Below are 19,001 nucleotides of genomic sequence, written 5' to 3' on the forward strand. Positions count from 1 at the left end.
TTAATGAAAGGCGGGAAAACTTTCAATTTCACTGGTGCTTGAGCATCACTATGATTTCTACACAGTGGTCTTAACACTATTTTCACCTCTGCTAATGAATAACCATGCTTCAGCAATGCATTGGTAAGATGTTTTAATTCTGTGTCAAGCAGCTGTGGTTCACAGAGTTTCCTTGTTCTATCTGCCAACGTTTTTATGATGCATTACTTTTGTTGTGGGTGGTGGGAAAAAACGGTGTAATCGTCTGCGTGCATTGGTTATTGGTAAACAGTGTGGCCAAGCTATCATCTTCTTTTTTGGAAACTAGCACGCCAAGAAGATTTAATCTTCTGCCTGACTCCTCCTCCACAGTAAACTGAATCTTCAGACTGATCCCGTTGAGATGTTGGTGAAAACGACCCAGTTCCTCCCTGCCATGCCACCACAAAGCATATGTGTCATCCACATATCAGAACCAAATATTCAGTTTCTTGTTCACAGTTTCCAATGCCTGATCCATGAATTTTTCTGTAAAGAAGTTCACTATAACTGGGGTTAACGTCCTCCCCATAGTGACACTATTCATATGTTCATAGAATTTGTTCCATGAAATATGTGGTTGTGAGGCAATATTTAAAGAGTTCTGCATCATTGGGAGAAAAAATTCCCATTCAGCTGTTGCAACAGTTCATTGAGCATAGTGAATAATGATACCACATCAAAACTAACTGAAATATCCTCTGGATGTATCATTATGTTGTTTAATTTATTGATAAAATATGCTAAATTCTTAATATGTGAATTTGATCAGTCCACATATGGTTTTTATAATGTTATCAAGAACTTTTCAATCAAATAGGAGGACGAACCAACAGCACTCAGTATAGGCCTTAAAGAGGAACATACACTTTGTGCACCTTAAATAATCCATAAAGTCTTGGTGATAGTGCAACTGCACTGAACAGAGTTCTCTGAACGCTCTGTTTGGTAAATGAATTCTGTATCAACTGCAAAACAGTTCTAAGAACTTTGTCAGTGGGGTCTTTACTCAGTGTCCTTTATGTTTGTAGATCTAGTACATCGTTAATCTTACTATCACAGTCGGTCACATTCAAAACAAATGTAGCATTTCCCTTATCAGAGGGGGAATGATAACACTACTGTCCTCATTCAGGTATTTCATGGCATTCCTCTTACCCATAGTTAAATTACTTTTTGGAGGCTTTGCACGATGCAATACTCTTACAGCTTCTATACGGATTTCTTCAGCTGTAACCATGTCCACACTATGAATGCCTGCTTCTACACTGGCTATTATTTCTTAGGTGGGCACAACTTATGGGCTAATGACAAAATTTCCATCTTTGACAAGCACAGATCTGTCATCATCAGATAATGAAAGTTTGGATAAATTATTAGCCATGTGGGAAGTGTTAAAATGATGGATTGTCTGATTAGATTGCAAATTATCGAATTTCTTCTTCTGTCTATCAGATGTTGTCAGCATATACTTGCTGATAGTATCATGCAATAGTCTGTTAATTTTATCCAGTCACCACTACACAATTTATTGCTGATAGTAATATGGAGAAACATTAACTTACAGTCTGTACTTCCCAGGTCCCATTGGGTCTGTTGAATCTGCTCTTGTAGTAACGCCTCTTCCACCCATTTGAAAATCCACTGTTCCTTGGATGGGCTGCATAGTCCCTTAATCCACAAAAACTTTGGAATAACACTTGACCACTCTGCAACAAGACAGGAATGTGAGGAAACACAAAAACTACACTCTCTTCTTCTGGAGGCTTTTCATGCATTGCAAATTTCTTGACATCTCCTCCCTGTAGAGGCGTCTAATTGTAAAATGTAAGCTTTCACACCTGTAAATGTCACAATTAATAAAATCAAACAATGGTAAATCCAGGATGGAATGTAACAAAATTATGAGAAGGAAAGTTGCTACTCGCCATATAACGGAGATGTGGAGCCGCAATAAGCACAACAAAAAGACTCTCACAATTATAGCTTTTGGCCATTAGATCCTTTGTCAACAATAGACACACACACACACACACACACACACACACACACACACACACACACACTCGTGCAATGCAATTCACACAAATGACTGCCATCTCAGGCAACTGAAACCACACTGCATCTCATCATCACAGCATCTCCGCTATATGGTAAGTAGCAACTTTCCTTCTTATAATACAATTAATAAAAGGTTTCAGGCTATTACACCACGGTCAAGTGTCTGCAGATTGGGATGAAATGTTGGGTTTTAAAGTGAAATCCATTTGATGATGGATTAATAGCCTGGAATATTTTATTAATTGTGACATTTCTACCACTGAAAGTTTACATTTTACAATTAGACGGCTCTACAGGGAGGAGATGTCAAGAATTTTGTAAGCCACAGAAGGTCTCCAGAAAAATAGGGTGCAGTATTTGTGTTTCCTCACATTCCTGTCTTGTTGCAGAGTGGTCAGTGTTATTCCAAAGTTTTTGAGGATTAAGCAACTATGCAGCTTGGACATGGTGTCACAGATTTTCAAATGGATGGAAGAGGCTTTACTACGAGAGCAGATTCAACAGATCCACCAGGACCTGGAAAGCACATACTGTAAGTTAATGTCTCTCACAATTACTGTCAGCAATAAATTGTGTAGTGGTGTCTGGAATATAATTGACAGACTATTGCACAATAGTTTTGGGAAGTTTATGTTGACAACATCTAATAGACCAAAGAAGAAATTTGATAATTTGCAACCTAATCAGATGATCAACCATTTGGATGCTTCCTGTGCAGTTATCAATTTATCAGGACATTTGTTGCCTGACGATGAGAGATCTAAACCTGCCAAGGGCTGAAATTTTGCCATTACCCTGCAAGTTGCGCCCACAGATGAAATAACAGCCAGTGTAGAAGCAGGCGTATGTAGTGTGGACACAGTTACAGTTGAAGAAATCCATATAGAAACTGTAAGTGTATTGTCTCACACAAAGCCTCCAAAAAGTAATTTGACTGTGGCTGAGAGGAATGGCAAACATGTCTGAGTAAGGATGATAGTTTTATCATTCTCCCCACTGATAATGTAAATGCAATGGCTGTTTTGAATGTGACCGACTATGATAACAAGATTAATGACTTATTATATCCACAAAAATTATAGGAAACTGAGTACGGACCCCACTGACAAAGTTCTTAAAACTGCTATGCATTTGATAAAGAAGTCCTCTATCAAACAAAGCATTCAGAAAAGTCTGTTCAATTGCACTACCATCCAGACTTTATGGATTGCTGAAGGTGCACAAAATACATGTTCCTCTAAGGCCCATAATTAGCGCTTTTGGTTTGCCCATCTATTCGACTGACAAGTCCTTGACAACATTCTTACGACCATACGGGGGCCAATTGGATTTGTATATCATGAAAAAAGCACATTTTATTACTAAATTCAATGGAATAGTGGTACAGCCAGAGTACACATTAATTAGTTTGACGTGGTATCACTATTCACCATGATTCTGCTCAATGAAGTGCTGCAACAGTTGAATGGGCATTTTTCCTCCCAATGATGCAGAACTCTTTAAATATTGCCTCACAACCACATATTTCAAATGGGGCAGTGAGATCTATGAACAGATGAATGGTGTCACTATGGGAAGCACCTTAAGGCCTTTACGGAAAATTCAAGGAGCAGGCATTGGAAACTGTGAACAAGAAACTCAATATTTGGTTCCGAAATGTGGATGATATGTTTGTTTTCTGGTGGCATAGCAAGGAGGAAATGGGTTGTTTTCACCAACATCTCAACGGGATCAACCTGAAGATTCAGTTTAACATGGACGAGGAGGCAAATGGAAGATAAAATTTTCTTGACATGCAGTTCTCAAGAAAGAAGATGATAGCTTGACCACATGGTTTACCAAAGACCAACACACACAGACTGTTACCTACACCAGGACTTGAACCAGCACTCACAACAAAAGTCAGGCATCATAAAAACATTAGCAGACAGAGCAAGGAAAATTTGTGAACCAGAGCTGCTTGATGCAGAATTACAACATCTCACCAATGCATTGCTCAAGAATGGTTATTTGTTAGCTGCAGTGAAAAGGGTGTTAAGACCACTGTGTAGAAATCATATGCTCAAGTGCTGGTGAAATTGTAAGTTTTCCTGCCCTTCACTATGGACATTACTGACCACATAGGAAAAATTTTTAAAGAGCTGAACATTACAGTAATCCACAAACCACCCAGAAGATATAAGATCACCTAAAATCATCCAAGGCTGCTAGCCAACCACTGGCGTGGGGACTTGTATGTGGGTGTCACAAAAAGAAGAGTCAAAAACCAACTAGAACAGCACAAGGGCAATTGGAGAAATGGGGAGATTGACGGATCAGTTGTTACAGAACATGCTTTGCAACCAGGAGACCAATGCATTCAGTTTGATAGTACTCAAGTACTGACAGTCATAAGCGGATACCATAAAAGGCTATACTGAGAGGGTAATAGATATTGTAAAACACACCAAGAATTTCGCTAGGGAGGAGGAGGGTGTGAAATTGAATGACATCTGGATTCTGGTGCTGAAGAAGATGCGTGCCAGTGTCCAACCAGGCTATGATAGCAACAGTGGATGGCAGCCATGGACAGTGACCAATTGCAATGTTGTTGTTGTTGCTGTGGTCTTCAGTCCTGAGACTGATTTAATGCAGCTCTCCATGCTACTCTATCATGTGCAAGCTTCTTCATCTCCCAGTACTTACTGCAACCTACATCCTTCTGAATCTGCTTAGTGTATTCATCTCTTGGTCTCCCTCTATGATTTTTACTCTCCATGCTGCCCTCCAATGCTAAATTTGTGATCCCTTGATGCCTCAGAATGTGTCCTACCAACCGGTCCCTTCTTCTTGTCTAATTGTGCTACAAACTCCTCTTCTCCCCAATTCTATTCAATACCTCCTCATTAGTTATGTGATCTACCCATCTAATCTTCAGCATTCTTCTGTAGCACCACATTTCGAAAGCTTCTATTCTCTTCTTGTCCAAACTATTGATCGTCCATGTTTCACTTCCATACATGGCTACACTCCATACAAATACTTTCAGAAATGACTTCCTGACACTTAAATCTATACTCGATGTTAACAAATTCTTCTTTTTCAGTAACGCTTTCCTTGCCATTGCCAGTCTACATTTTATATCCTCTCTACTTCGACCATCATCAGTTATTTTGCTCCCCAAATAGCTAAACTCCTTTACTACTTTAAGTGTCTCATTTCCAGAATTTATTCGACTACATTCCATTATCTTAGTTTTGCTTTTGTTGATGTTCATCTTATATCCTCCTTTCAAGTCACTGTCCATTCCATTCAACTGCTCTTCCAAGTCCTTTGCTGTCTCCGAAACAAATACAATATCATCGGCGAGCCTCAAAGGTTTTATTTCTTCTCCATGGATTTTAATACCTACTCCGAATTTTTCTTTTGTTTCCTTTACTGCTTGCTCAATATACAGATTGACTAACATCGGGGAGAGGCTACAACCCTGTCTCACTCCCTTCCCAACCACTGCTTCCCTTTCATGTCCCTTGACTCTTATAACTGCCATCTGGTTTCTGTACAAATTGTAAATAGCCTTTCGCTCCCTGTATTTTACCCCTGCCACCTTCAGAACTTGAAAGAGAGTATTCCAGTCAACATTGTCGTAAGCTTTCTCTAAGTCTACAAATGCTCGAAACGTATGTTTGCTTTTCCTTAATCTTTCTTCTGAGGTAAGGCATAAGGTCAGTATTGCCTCACGTGTTCCAACATTTCTACGGAATCCAAACTGATCTTCCCCGAGGTTGACTTCTACTAGTTTTTCCATTCGTCTGTGAAGAATTTGCATTAGTATTTTGCAGCTGTGGCTTATTAAACTGATTGTTCGGTAATTTTCACATCTGTCAATACCTGCTTTCTTTGGGATTGGAATTATTATATTCTTCTTGAAGTCTGAGGGTATTTCACCTGTCTCATACATCTTGCTCACCAGATGGTAGAGTTTTGTCAGGACTGGCTACCCAAGGCCGTCAGTGGTTCTAATGAAATGTTGTCTACTCCGGGGGCCTTGTTTCGACTCAGGTATTTCAGTGCTCTGTCGAACTATTCACGCAGTATCATATCTCCCATTTCATCTTCATCTACATCCTCCTCCATTTCCATAATATTGTCCTCAAGTACATTGCCCTTTTATAGACTCTCTATATACTCCTTCCACCTTCCTGCTTTCCCTTCTTTGCTTAGAACTGGGTTTCCATCTGAGCTCTTGATATTCATACAAGTGGTTCTCTTTTCCCCAAAGGTCTCTTTAATTTTCCTGTAGGCAGTATCTATCCTACCCCTAGTGAGATAAGCCTCTACATCCTTACATTTGTCCTCTAGCCATCCCTGCTTAGCAGTTTTGCACTTCCTGTCGATCTCATTTTTGAGGCGTTTGTATTCCTTTTTGCCTGCTTCATTTACTGCATTTTTATATTTTCTCCTTTCATCAATTAAATTCAATATTTCTTCTGTTACCCAAGGATTTCTACCAGCCCTCGTCTTTTTACCTACTTGATCCTCTGCTGCCTTCACTACTTTATCTCTCAGAGCTACCCATTCTTCTTCTACTGTATTTCTTTCCCCCATTCCTGTCAATTGTTCCCTTATGCTGTCCCTGAAACTCTCTACAACCTCCAGTATAGCCAGTTTATCAAGGTCCCATCTCCTTAAATTCCCACCTTTTTGCACTTCTTCAGTTTTAATCTACAGTTCAAAACCAATAGATTGTGGTCAGAGTCCACATCCGCTCCTGGAAATGTCTCACAATTTAAAACCTGGTTCCTAAATCTCTGTCTTACCATTATATAATCTATCTGATACCTTTTAGTATCTCCATGGTTCTTCCATGTATACAACCTTCTTTCATGATTCTTGAATCAAGTGTTAGCTATGATTAATTTATGCTCTGTGCAAAATTCTACCAGACGGCTTCCTCTTTCATTCCTTATCCCCAATCCATATTCAGCTACTATGTTTCCTTCTCTCCCTTTTCCTACTCTCGAATTCCAGTCACCCATGACTATTAAATTTTCATCTCCCTTCACTACCTGAATAATTTCTTTTATCTCATCATACATTTCATCAATTTCTTCATCATCTGCAGAGCTAGTTGGCATATAAACTTGTGCTACTGTAGTAGGCATGGGCTTCGTGTCTATCTTGGCCACAATAATGCATTCACTATGCTGTTTGTAGTAGCTTACCCACACTCATATATATATATATTTTCATTATTAAACCTACTCCTGCATTACCCCTATTTGATTTTGTTTTTATAACCCTGTATTCACCTGACCAAAAGTCTTGTTCCTCCTGCCACTGAACTTCACTTATTCCCACTATATCCAACTTCAACCTATCCATTTTCCTTTTTAAGTTTTCTAACCTACCTGCCCGATTAAGGGATCTAACATTCCATGCTCCGATCCGTAGAACACCAGTTTTCTTTTGCCTGATAACGACATCCTCCTGAGTAGTCACCGCCCGGAGATACGAATGGGGGACTATTTTACCTCCGGAATATTTTACCCAAGAGGATGCCATCATTATTTAACCATACAGTAAAGCTGCATGTCCTCGGGTAAAATTACGGCTGTAGTTTCCCCTGACTTTCACCTTGCACTAGTGAACTGAAAACATCTGATGTCACGCGACTGTGTGGAAGCATGAAGAAGTGGAATTTTGCTATACTCAGTAGTGAGCCAATGGTGTAAATCAGAAAATTGAAGAAAATATGATCCTCCTTGAAAATGCCCTCTGAAAATGAGGATGAAACATTTTGTTTTAAGGTGAGATCCATTCGAGCATTGCATAATAGCGCAGAACATTTTATTAATTGTGAGCTGGTTGGTAGTCAATAAAAATGATTGCAGCAAAGCTGGTAAATTATATGGCTGTTTTCACAGGTGGCCCAGCCCCTGATGGGATAACATGAACCTGTGAGAGAACTGGAATAGGATGTGCTGGGTAAGTGGATTGGGCAGATCTGGCATCTGGGTCTTCCGCAGGGATATGAACCTTGGCGCAATGGATTGGGATCGGGAGTGACACAGGAATGGATTAGGATTCTGCGGATGTTGAGTAGGTGTTGGAACACCACTTTAGGAGTAGTAGAAAGAATATTGAGTAGACAAACTGCCTATTGGCTTCTGTCTCGGGTTCTTCGGCCGACGTTCATCTAATCATTAGATGAACGTCGGCCGAAGAACCCGAGACAGAAGCCAATAGGCAGTTTGTCAACAAGTGGCCACGAAAGCCTTAACAATTTTGTAATATTGAGTAGGATGTCCATCAATTCAGGGCATGATGATCACCTATTGTATACACCAAAATATGACAAGTTAGCTCCAATAAGAAACATTTTTGATATGTTTACCCAGATTTGCAAAACAGCATTTACTCCCTACGGATACCTCACAATCAGTAAGAAGTTACAGTGAGTTTGAGGCAACTGTCAGTTTAGGCAGTATATACCCAGCAAACCAAACAAATACAGAATAAAAATATTTGCTCTTTGTGACACCAGGATGTATTATACTGTTGATAGCGAAGTGTATGTTGGAACATAACCAGAGGGCCACAGTAAGTACGTAATATTCTGGCTGCTTTGATTCAGAGACTGTGTACCTCCATCAAAGGAACTGGCAGGAATATCATAGTAGATAACTGGTTTACCAGTCTTTAGTTGGTTGAAAAACTGAAAAATGATTTACTAGGAACCATACAAAAAAAAAAAAACAAAAAACAAAAAAGGAATTGTCACTTGAATTCACAAAGCCAAGTAAGTGTCAAGGAGGTTCATATATGTTTGCCTTCAGAAAATCTTGCACTCTTGTACCAAACATCCTGAAGAAAGGCAAAAATATTGTACCTGGTGTCCAGTCTTCATCATGATGACAGTGCTGGCGAAGAGATGGGCAAAGCAGAAATGATAGTCATGTATAACAAGACAAAAGGAGGCACAGACATGTGTGGCAGGTTGTGTGCTGTTTACAACTGCATAAGACCCACTCGTCAATGGTCTATGGTCATAGTTTATTCGTTACAATTCTTTAGCTATTCATGCTGCTGAAAACCCAGACAGCTGCACTCTGTGAAGATATTTTCTCTGCCAGTTGTCTTGTGGGCTTGTTACAGAACACGTGAGAGTCCAAGATGCTATGAGTAACATACCGTCTAATATTCCTTCAAAGATATGTGAAATTTTCCAAACTGAAGTGAAAGCATGACCCACTGAACACTCTAACAAACAGAGAGGATGTTGTGTGTACTGTGACAAGAGAAAGAACAGATCTGCCAGATACAGCTGCTGGAAATGCAGAAAATATCTCTGTTTGGAACATGCAAGAGTTATTTGTTCATAATCTTTAAAACTGAAAGACTGTGACTGAACTGTATACACTGAAGAACTGTTGCAACCAAAGTGTGCCTTTCATCCTGTTTACGATATTATTATACATCTTTTTCACATCCACATGAAAAATATTGTATCACATTTGGAAAATTACAATTTCAGTGGAACTGGACAGAATTTATAGCTTTATTAAAGGTATATACTTAGCACATTAAGATTCAACACAGTAAACTGTATATACTCCATGACTTTGTTGATTTTTACTTATAAATCTATATTTACCACCATGCGGACTGACAAAACATGGTGCAATTACTGCAAGGTTAAATGAGGAATGCTAATTTTTGTAGCAGTTGTTAATATGTTATAAGAAAATGCAGACTAGATAACAGAGGCAAGCATTGTTTTGAGAAACACTGCCCACAGTTTCTATCATTCAAAAGAAAATTTAAAAAAAGCTGAGACAAGTGGGCTCAGCTGGGACAAAAAGGCACCACATGCTAATACTATAGCATGCCTTAACTGAAACCTATATCAGGATGGTTAGATTTGAATTTGAAGCTTGTATTTCCTGTACATGAGTCAGTTACCCTAACCAAACTCAGTTTTATGTTTTCAGGCTTCTGTTATCCATATTTTCTGCCAAACATATAGGAACTTCAAAGCAGAACAAATATTTTTCATATACATTTTCATATTTCCATATTCATCTTAATTTTCACGATCCCCATCATTTGTCACTCTGGTAGGCAAGGTGAGATTGTAGATAAGCCTCCTACAACTTATCTTGTCATTCCACAGCTGTTGCACATTTATCTGATGCCGGTGGCCACCTCAAATTTGGAGGTCTTACTCTTGGTCTCTTCCTGCGACATCTTAGTCAAGGTAACCCAATGAGATCCTGTGGTGAGCCATATTGTTCATCTGCTTATGCCACAGCAATAACTTCAGTTAAGGATTCCTGCAGGCTTCTTCCTAATTCTTGCTGTTTGTAGATATCCTCAATCCTTATTCTATCTATTTTTGTTTTCTGTAGTAGGAACAGAGGACCTTCATATGTGTTGCCAGGATTCAGTTCTTATTTGGTCCAGTAACTGTTACTGCTTCCAGATCATATGTTAATAAAGGCAGGAGGTAAGTTTCATACAGGCTGTTTTAGAAGCCTGGTGAAATGTTTGATCTCAAAGAATCTGACATACCACACGGTAAAATTTGGAAACCTTTTGTGTTCTGTTTCTAACCCCTTCATGTATGGTGTTATCTGAGGAAACAAAACTGCCTTAGAACTGGAAAATGTTCTTGGCATCTACCTCCTCCACTCCTTAGACAGATTGTTCTGTAATTCCTGGTCAACAGCAAACTTTCCACTAGCAGAAAACTGTAAACAGCAATTGTTTTAATCTGACAGCTTCAAGCAAAGGATTTACTAACTGCACATTACAAACAAAGTTCGAAAAAGGATAGGCAGAAACATGTAACAGCAAATTGAAATGATTTGTAGTATTGATATAAGGCTAAAAGAAACAAATAAAAGAGCCAGGAGAAAGAGTTGGATTTGGCTGAAAAGCAAGTTCAGTAGAAATGTTGAGTAAATAACAAGGTAGAGATACAAAGGAAATCAGAGGAGTGATAGGGATGAACTGATGCAAATAAAACAGAAACAGAATTAAAGGAAAACAGGAGTAACAAATGTAACAATAAGAGCAGAAGTAAACAATTCAGAAAATCCATTTGCATGGGTAACAGCACTTACATTTTTAATATGAAAATAATTTTTTATAAAGCATGAATTTTTTCAAATAAGGGATTTTTGAAAATGTTATTACTGTCGAAGTGAATTAATGAAACAAACAGCTTCATATATACTGTTTGTATTTGAATTTAGCACTGTGATAACAATTTTTCTAGTCTTAGTGTTTCTTCAATACTGCCTGCATGTGGACTAAAGTCAATGTCTCTCACATTTATTATATTTTCAAACATACAAGGTGCTACCCAAAATATCTGAGCATTTCATTGTACTGGTCAAGCCAGTAGCAGTACTACATTTTGTTGCTAGATGTCACAAGGTACACTTCTTAGCCACTACAGCACAATGTTGCGTCATCTTTGGGGCATGCAGTTTTGAGTTGTAGCTGTGCATGCCAGGATGTGTATTAGTGCTTCTGTGAATTGTGAAATGGGTAGAGTGAAGGAGCAATGGATTTGCATCAAATTCTGTTTTAAGTTAAAGAAAACTGCAGCTGAAACTCACCGCACACTGACAGAGACATCTAGTGAGAGTGCACTAAGTCTAGTAAGAACATTTGAATGGTTCAAGTACTTCAAGGAAGGATTAGAATCTGTGGAAGATGGCAAACATTCTGGTCAACTGTCAACAAGTATAACAATGGAAATGGTCATGAAAGTGCATGATGTGATTTGCAAAGATCAAAGGCAGACAATTCATGAGGTTTGTAACAAATTTTGGCTGTCATACAGTACATATTAATGAATTCTAGCTGATGAACTGCAGCAAAGTTCGTCCCTTACCTTCTCGGAATCAGCCAACAAAACTTCAGGATTCAGATGTGCACTGAGCTGCAACAAAGAGTTCGAGAGTGTCCAAAATTCTTATCTAGAATCATAACAGGTGATGATTCTAGGGTCTACTCTTATGACCCTGAAACCAAGCAGCAATCAATGGAAAATGCCATCTTTTCCAAGGCTGAAAAAAGCTCAACATGTTCACAGCTACATGAAGTCAGTTTCAATCTCTCTCTCTCTCTCTCTCTCTCTCTCTCTCTCTCTTTCCAGGGAATGGATATAAAATGTAGACTGGCAATGGCAAGGAAAGCGTTTCTGAAGAAGACAAATTTGTTAACATCGAGTATAGATTTAAGTGTCAGGAAGTTGTTTCTGAAAGTATTTGTATGGAGCGTAGCCATGTATGGAAGTGTAACGTGGATGATAAATAGTTTAGACAAGAAGAGAATAGAAGCTTTTGAAATGTGGTGCTACAGAAGAATGCTGAAGATTAGATGGGTAGATCACGTAACTAATGAGGAGGTATTGAATAGAATTGGGGAGAAGAGGAGTTTGTGGCACAACTTGACAAGAAGAAGGGATCGGTTGGTAGGACATGTTCTGAGGCATCAAGGGATCACTAATTTAGCATTGGAGGGCAGCGTGGAGGGTAAAAATCATAGAGGGAGAGCAAGAGATGAATACACTAAGTAGATTCAGAAGGATGTAGGATGCAGTTAAGTACTGGGAGATGAAGAAGCTTGAACAGGATAGAGTAGCATGGAGAGCTGCATCAAACCAGTCTCTGGACTGAAGACCACAACAACAACAACAGTGCATAAGGAGTTTGTTCTGCCTCATCAGATTGTCAACAGGCAATTTTACTGCACATGTTTGGGGTGACTAAGGGAAAATGCTTGGCACAAACAGCAGAGTTGTGAGAAAAAGAAAGATTAGTTGGTGCACAATGAAAATGTACACACGCACACCTCGCTTGTTGTGAAGGAATTCTACACAAAAGACAACATGGCAACAGACCCTCACACTCCCTACTCCCCAGACATAGCCCCTGTGATTTCTACAGGTTCCTGAAGAAAAAAATTGAGTTCAATTGGCGATGTTTTGAATAGACTTATGATGTTCAAGTGGAATCGCAATGGGTCGTGAACACCCTTCACCCTACGGCTGTCCAGGAATGCTTCCAAAAAAGGGAACAATGCTGTTATAGTTGCATACATACCCGAGGTAACTACTTTGAAGGTGGTGGAGGACATTAAGATATAGTTTTTTGATTTTTGCAATAAAATTCTCAATATATTTTGGGTACCATCTCACAATTATATGATTTACTGGACAGCTATGACAAATGAATCCTTGATAATAAATTTAAATACAGGGCTATTACAAATGATTGAAGCGATTTCATAAATTCACTGTAGCTCCATTCATTGACATATGGTCACGACAGACTACAGATACGTAGAAAAACTAATAAAGTTTTGTTCGGCTGAAGCCACACTTCAGGTTTCTGCCGCCAGAGCGCTCGAGAGCGCAGTGAGACAAAATGGCGACAGGAGCCGAGAAAGTGTATGTCATGCTTGAAATGCACTCACATCAGTCACTCATAACAGTGCAACGACACTTCAGGACGAAGCTCAACAAAGATCCACCAACTGCTAACTCCATTCGGCGATGGTATGCGCAGTTTAAAGCTTCTGGATGCCTCTGTAAGGAGGGGAAATCAACGGGTCGGCCTGCAGTGAGCGAAGAAACAGTTGAACGTGTGCGGGCAAGTTTCACGCGTAGCCCGCGGAAGTTGACGAATAAAGCAAGCAGGGAGCTAAACATACCACAGCCGACGGTTTGGAAAATCTTACAGAAAAGGCTAAAGCAGAAGCCTTACCATTTGCAATTGCTACAAGCCCTGACACCTGATGACAAAGTCAAACGCTTTGAATCTTTGGCGCGGTTGCAACAGCTCATGGAAGAGGATGCGTTCAGTGCGAAACTTGTTTTCAGTGATGAAGCAACATTTTTTCTTAATGGTGAAGTGAACAGACACAATGTGCGAATCTGGGCGGTAGAGAATCCTCACGCATTCGTGCAGCAAATTCGCAATTCACCAAAAGTTAATGTGTTTTGTGCAATCTCATGGTTTAAAGTTTACGGCCCCTTTTTCTTCTGCGAAAAAAACGTTACATGACACGTGTATCTGGACATGCTGGAAAATTGTCTCATGCCACAACTGGAGACCGACAGTGCCGACTTCATCTTTCAACAGGATGGTGCTCCACCGCACTTCGATCATGATGTTCGGCATTTCTTAAACAGGAGATTGGAAAACCGATGGATCGGTCGTGGTGGAGATCATGATCAGTAATTCATGTCATGGCCTCCACACTCTCCCGACTTAACCCCACGCGATTTCTTTCTGTGGGGTTATGTGAAAGATTCAGTGTTTAAACCTCCTCTACCAAGAAACGTGCCAGAACTGCGAGCTCGCATCAACGATGCTTTCGAACTCATTGATGGGGACATGCTGCACCAAGTGTGGGACGAACTTGATAATCGGCTTGATGTCTGCCGAATCACTAAAGGGGCACATATCAAACATTTGTGAATGCCTAAAAAACCTTTTTGAGTTTTTGTATGTGTGTGCAAAGCATTGTGAAAATATCTCAAATAATAAAGTTATTGTAGAGCTGTGAAACCGCTTCAATCATTTGTAATAACCCTGTATACAAGATACTTGAGAATCATAAGCTGGAAAATTATTTCAGCAAAACAATAATTCAAATAAAATATATACGATGAGATAAGGCATACCTCGCCAAATGTGAAGATTCTCTAGCTGTTATATTATGTGGAATTTGACTCCTGTAAGCCTCATTAACAGGTAAATGATGTGATGCACACCATTTTGCATAAAGTATTGCATACATTGTTGGGTTTATCCTTCTCATGGCATCATAAAACCCATAGAAATACGAATCATAATACTGAAAATCTATTTCTGGTCTATCATTATTTTCCATACCTAAGAAAAGAAATGTTTAATAATCAAGGGTGTATAAACTTCAATAATATAATAATAGAAGTGGTGAAGTAACTTACCACTAATACAGAATTGGAAAGTCCTGGGTAGAATTGAAGGAGTGACAGTAACCAGTTACAGTATAGTTGTGACATTGTGAGGAAGATAGGTACATAACATAAGTAAGGCTGAACCAATAGCTTAGTTTTCAGACAAAATCATTCCTTAGAGATCACATAGCAACCACTGTTACTCCTCTTTTTCTTCCCCACTGATGCCACCTGTCCCCTGTTCACACCTCTTCTCCCCCTGCCTACATTGGGACAAGCACAGAAATGCCCAATTCTTATCCCATTCAACTGCTGCCGCTCCCTCACCTAGCTGCCATGTTCCTTTCATTCATCTCTCCCCCTTCCCCTCCTCTCCATGACTCCCTGTTCTTTTCCTCCTTTCTATCTTACACAACCCTTCACCCCAGCTACTGCTCCTACTGCCCATTGTGAAAATTAGTCTTGTTTATGTGCATGACTACTGCTCCTGAAGCTCAGTGTGTCTAATATACAGTAAGTCGTAATGTTTATCATTCTGTTGTCTGAAGTAGCTTACCTGTAGCTGCTGAGTAGTCATTACTTTTCTGCCATTCTTCATTTGACTGGACTATGGGCAATGATGACCTGAACAAAGAAATTGTGGAACTAAAAATACATATTCAGAAATGTTTGACAGGATTAAAAAGTGATGTAGTGTCCCCTCAAGTTTTAAATCACTCCTTTTATTATTCAAGAAAACACAAAACCTTCCATAATACAGTACTTTCTTCTACGATACTTGGATAATTTAAAGTACTTAGAAATTTCAAATAGATCAGTGATCTTTATCTTGTAAAAAGTTTACATGACAACTTGTGGGGTAAAAGTGCTCAATTGAACAGTGGTGTGAAACTGATAGACCTGTAGTACTGCCACTGAACAAACCTCTCTTGCTTCTTGCGCACACACACACACACACACACACACAAGCTCTCACATGCACACACATTCACAGCTATCAAATGTCTGCTAGGTGCAGATGTGTATGATCCTACCCTCGTACTAGAGGCCAATAATCAGACTATAAGAACTACAAAGTTCCAGCATTACTATCATCCAGATCATCCAGAACTGGGTAGGGATGGCCTGCACCTAAACAGACTAGGTGCAATGACTTTCAGTAAAATGCTCCTGGATTTATGTAAAATTATAAAAAATAAGGGAAACTAATACGGTCTGCAGGGGGTGACTATCCAAGAATACCATATGCAAACAAAAAATGTGAGTGTAATCATAATAAGGAAGCAGTTGAACCAAAACAGAACGACATTAAAACGAAAAAAAGTGGGAATGCAAATAGTGCTGGAAAAAATTACTTAACAGTTGTTCACCAAAATGTATGTTCCCTAGCAAATAAGAGCCAACAGCTAGAAGTGGAGCTGGAGTTTACAGAGTGCTCAGTTGTTTGTCTCACTGAGCATTGGTGCAATGAGGCTGAAATTAATCAGTTAGTCTTGCAGTCTTATAATTTAGCGTGTGCATACTGTAGGACTTCTATGAAGTGTGGAGGGTGTTGTATTTACGTAAAACAAAATTATCAGTATAAGACCAGAAGCGATTTATGTGTAATCAGTGAAGAGCAACATTTTGAACTGGCAGCAGTTGAAATCAGGGACCAATACAGGTGTAGGAATTTGATTATCTTATGTATATACAGATCTCCTAGTGGAGACTTCAATATCTTTTTCTCCAAACTTAATCATGTTCTTAACAAGATATCCACTCCAAAGAACCACATTCTCATATGTGGAGACCTAAATGTTGATAAACTGAATCCTGATTCTACATGGGACTCATTACAAAGTCTTGCTCAAAGTTTCAATTTAGTTCCAATGGTTAACAGTGCAACCAGAATAACAAAATACTCAAAGACAGCTGTTGATCAGGTATTAACAGATTTAGGCAAAGATAACTGTGAGGTGGTGGTAGCAGAGCTAGGATTATCTGATCACTCAGCTCAAATCATTAATATAAAAGTGGCTCCAGAAGAAACAAAGAAAATGCATATTTACAGACGAATTTTTTCTAAAAAAAAATAGACATGAGTTTGCCAAACAGATAGCTGGAAAAACATGGGACTCAGTATACTCAGAAGTAGGTGCAAATGAAAAATTCAAAAATTTCATGACATTGTTTAAATTAAATTTTGAAGAAACATTTCCTAAAGTATTATGTCCATTACCAACAGCAGGAAAAAGCAAGTGGGTCACAAAAGGAATCAAAAAATCATCTGAAACACTAAAGTACCTGAGCTCCATTAAACACAGCCAAACTAATCCTGCTTTCTCACTCTTTTATAAAAGATATAGGAAAACATATAGGAAAATATTGCTTGCAGCAAAGAGAGCTCATAACTCCAAAATAGTGCACTCTGCTGAAAACAAAAATAAGGCAGTATGGAAGATTGTGAAGCAGGAAACTGGTACCAGGAAAATAAATCTGTCAAACTTGAAAATCAAAGAGGAAGGGACTCTAATAAAAGACCCAATATATTTGGCAAACTATATAAATGATTATTTTAGTAGGATAGGAATAAAATTACAGGAAAATTTTCTAACAGCCCCTCAGGTCAAAAAGCCAAATAATGGTGTATCACACTCAATGGTGTTATTCCCTACAACACAGGAAGAAGTCTATAAAGCAGTCAGCAAACTGAGAAACAATAACTCAGCTGGTCTGGATGAAGTCCCCATTTTTATAATTAAGGACTGTATCAAGAGCCTACTTCCACCTTTAGTTGATATTATAAATCAATCTTTCAAGCAGGGCTACTTTCCAGACTATTTAAAATATGCGAAATTACTACCTCTCTTCAAAAAAGGTGATGCAGGAATAATTGAAAATTATAGGCCAATTTCTCTACTATCATGCTTTGCAAAAATATTAGAAACTATTATGAAAGATAGGCTAATGAATTATTTAAATAAATACAGCTTACTGTCTGTTGACCAGTTTGGATTTCGATCAGGGAAAAGCACAGAATCAGCAACAGCACACCTCACAAAACACATTCTAGACGCATTAGATAAAGGGAACTACACAACAGGTATATTTCTTGATCTAACTAAAGCGTTTGATACAGTAGACCACAATATATTGTTAAATAAGTTAGATGAACTTGGAATAAGGGGACTTGTGAACAAATGGTTCCAGTCATATCTAAAAAATAGAACACAGATAACTGAAATCTCACATATTTCAAGTTGCTCAAACTATATTGTAAAGTATACTTCAGACCCAAATTATGTAAATATAGGTGTCCCACAGGGTAGTGTCCTTGGCCCAGTACTATTCCTCATTTACATAAACGACTTCCCACAGAGCATCAAGCATGGACAAACAATATTGTTTGCAGATGACTCAAATGTTCTAATCAGTGACAAATCACCAGATGCACTAAAAGAAAAAGCCAAACAAACACTAAACAGTGTATGTGAGTGGGCATCCAATAATAAACTAACACTAAATCTTAAAAAAACAAATGCTGTTAACTTCTATGTCTGCAAAAAACCACACTATAACAACTTTAAGTTAAACAATGAAACTATAGAATGTGTAGATCACACAAAATTTCTTGGTATGCATGTTGACAGTCAGTTAAAGTGGGAAGAACATATTAAAATACTTAGTAACAGAATCGCTACAGCATGCTATGCTCTGAGAATTCTGACTGCAGTTTGTGATACTACATGTGTCAGATCTATATATTTTTCTTATATCCACTCTGTTATTACCTATGGAATAATATTTTGGGGAGTCAACAGTAAAAATATTCAAATAGTTTTCAAATTACAGAAAAGAGCAATTCGTATAATAACCAAGAGTGGCAGTAGGGCTCACTGCCTTGAACATTTCCAAAAGCCGGAAATCCTAACTGTCCCCTGTGAATACATTTTTCAAAGTGTTATGTATGTAAAAAAAAATATTGACTGCTATAAGA

The 19,001-nt window shown here is 38.7% G+C and overlaps 1 protein-coding gene across 1 annotated transcript in view; it reads right to left on the reverse strand.

Moving 5' to 3' along the window:
* The window catches only part of LOC126199241 (uncharacterized), a 197,822-nt gene that overhangs the window by 137,924 nt on the left and 40,897 nt on the right, over window positions 1–19,001 (reverse strand). The window contains exons 3-4 of the mRNA XM_049936034.1: window positions 15,579–15,646; window positions 14,765–14,975 (exon numbers count right to left, since the gene is read on the reverse strand). Of these exons, the coding sequence (XP_049791991.1) occupies window positions 14,765–14,975; window positions 15,579–15,646 (279 nt within the window). The remainder of the gene's footprint in view (window positions 1–14,764; window positions 14,976–15,578; window positions 15,647–19,001) is intronic.

The sequence above is a fragment of the Schistocerca nitens genome, chromosome 8, assembly GCF_023898315.1.
Source record: "Schistocerca nitens isolate TAMUIC-IGC-003100 chromosome 8, iqSchNite1.1, whole genome shotgun sequence".
NCBI classification, from domain to species: Eukaryota; Metazoa; Arthropoda; class Insecta; order Orthoptera; family Acrididae; genus Schistocerca; species Schistocerca nitens.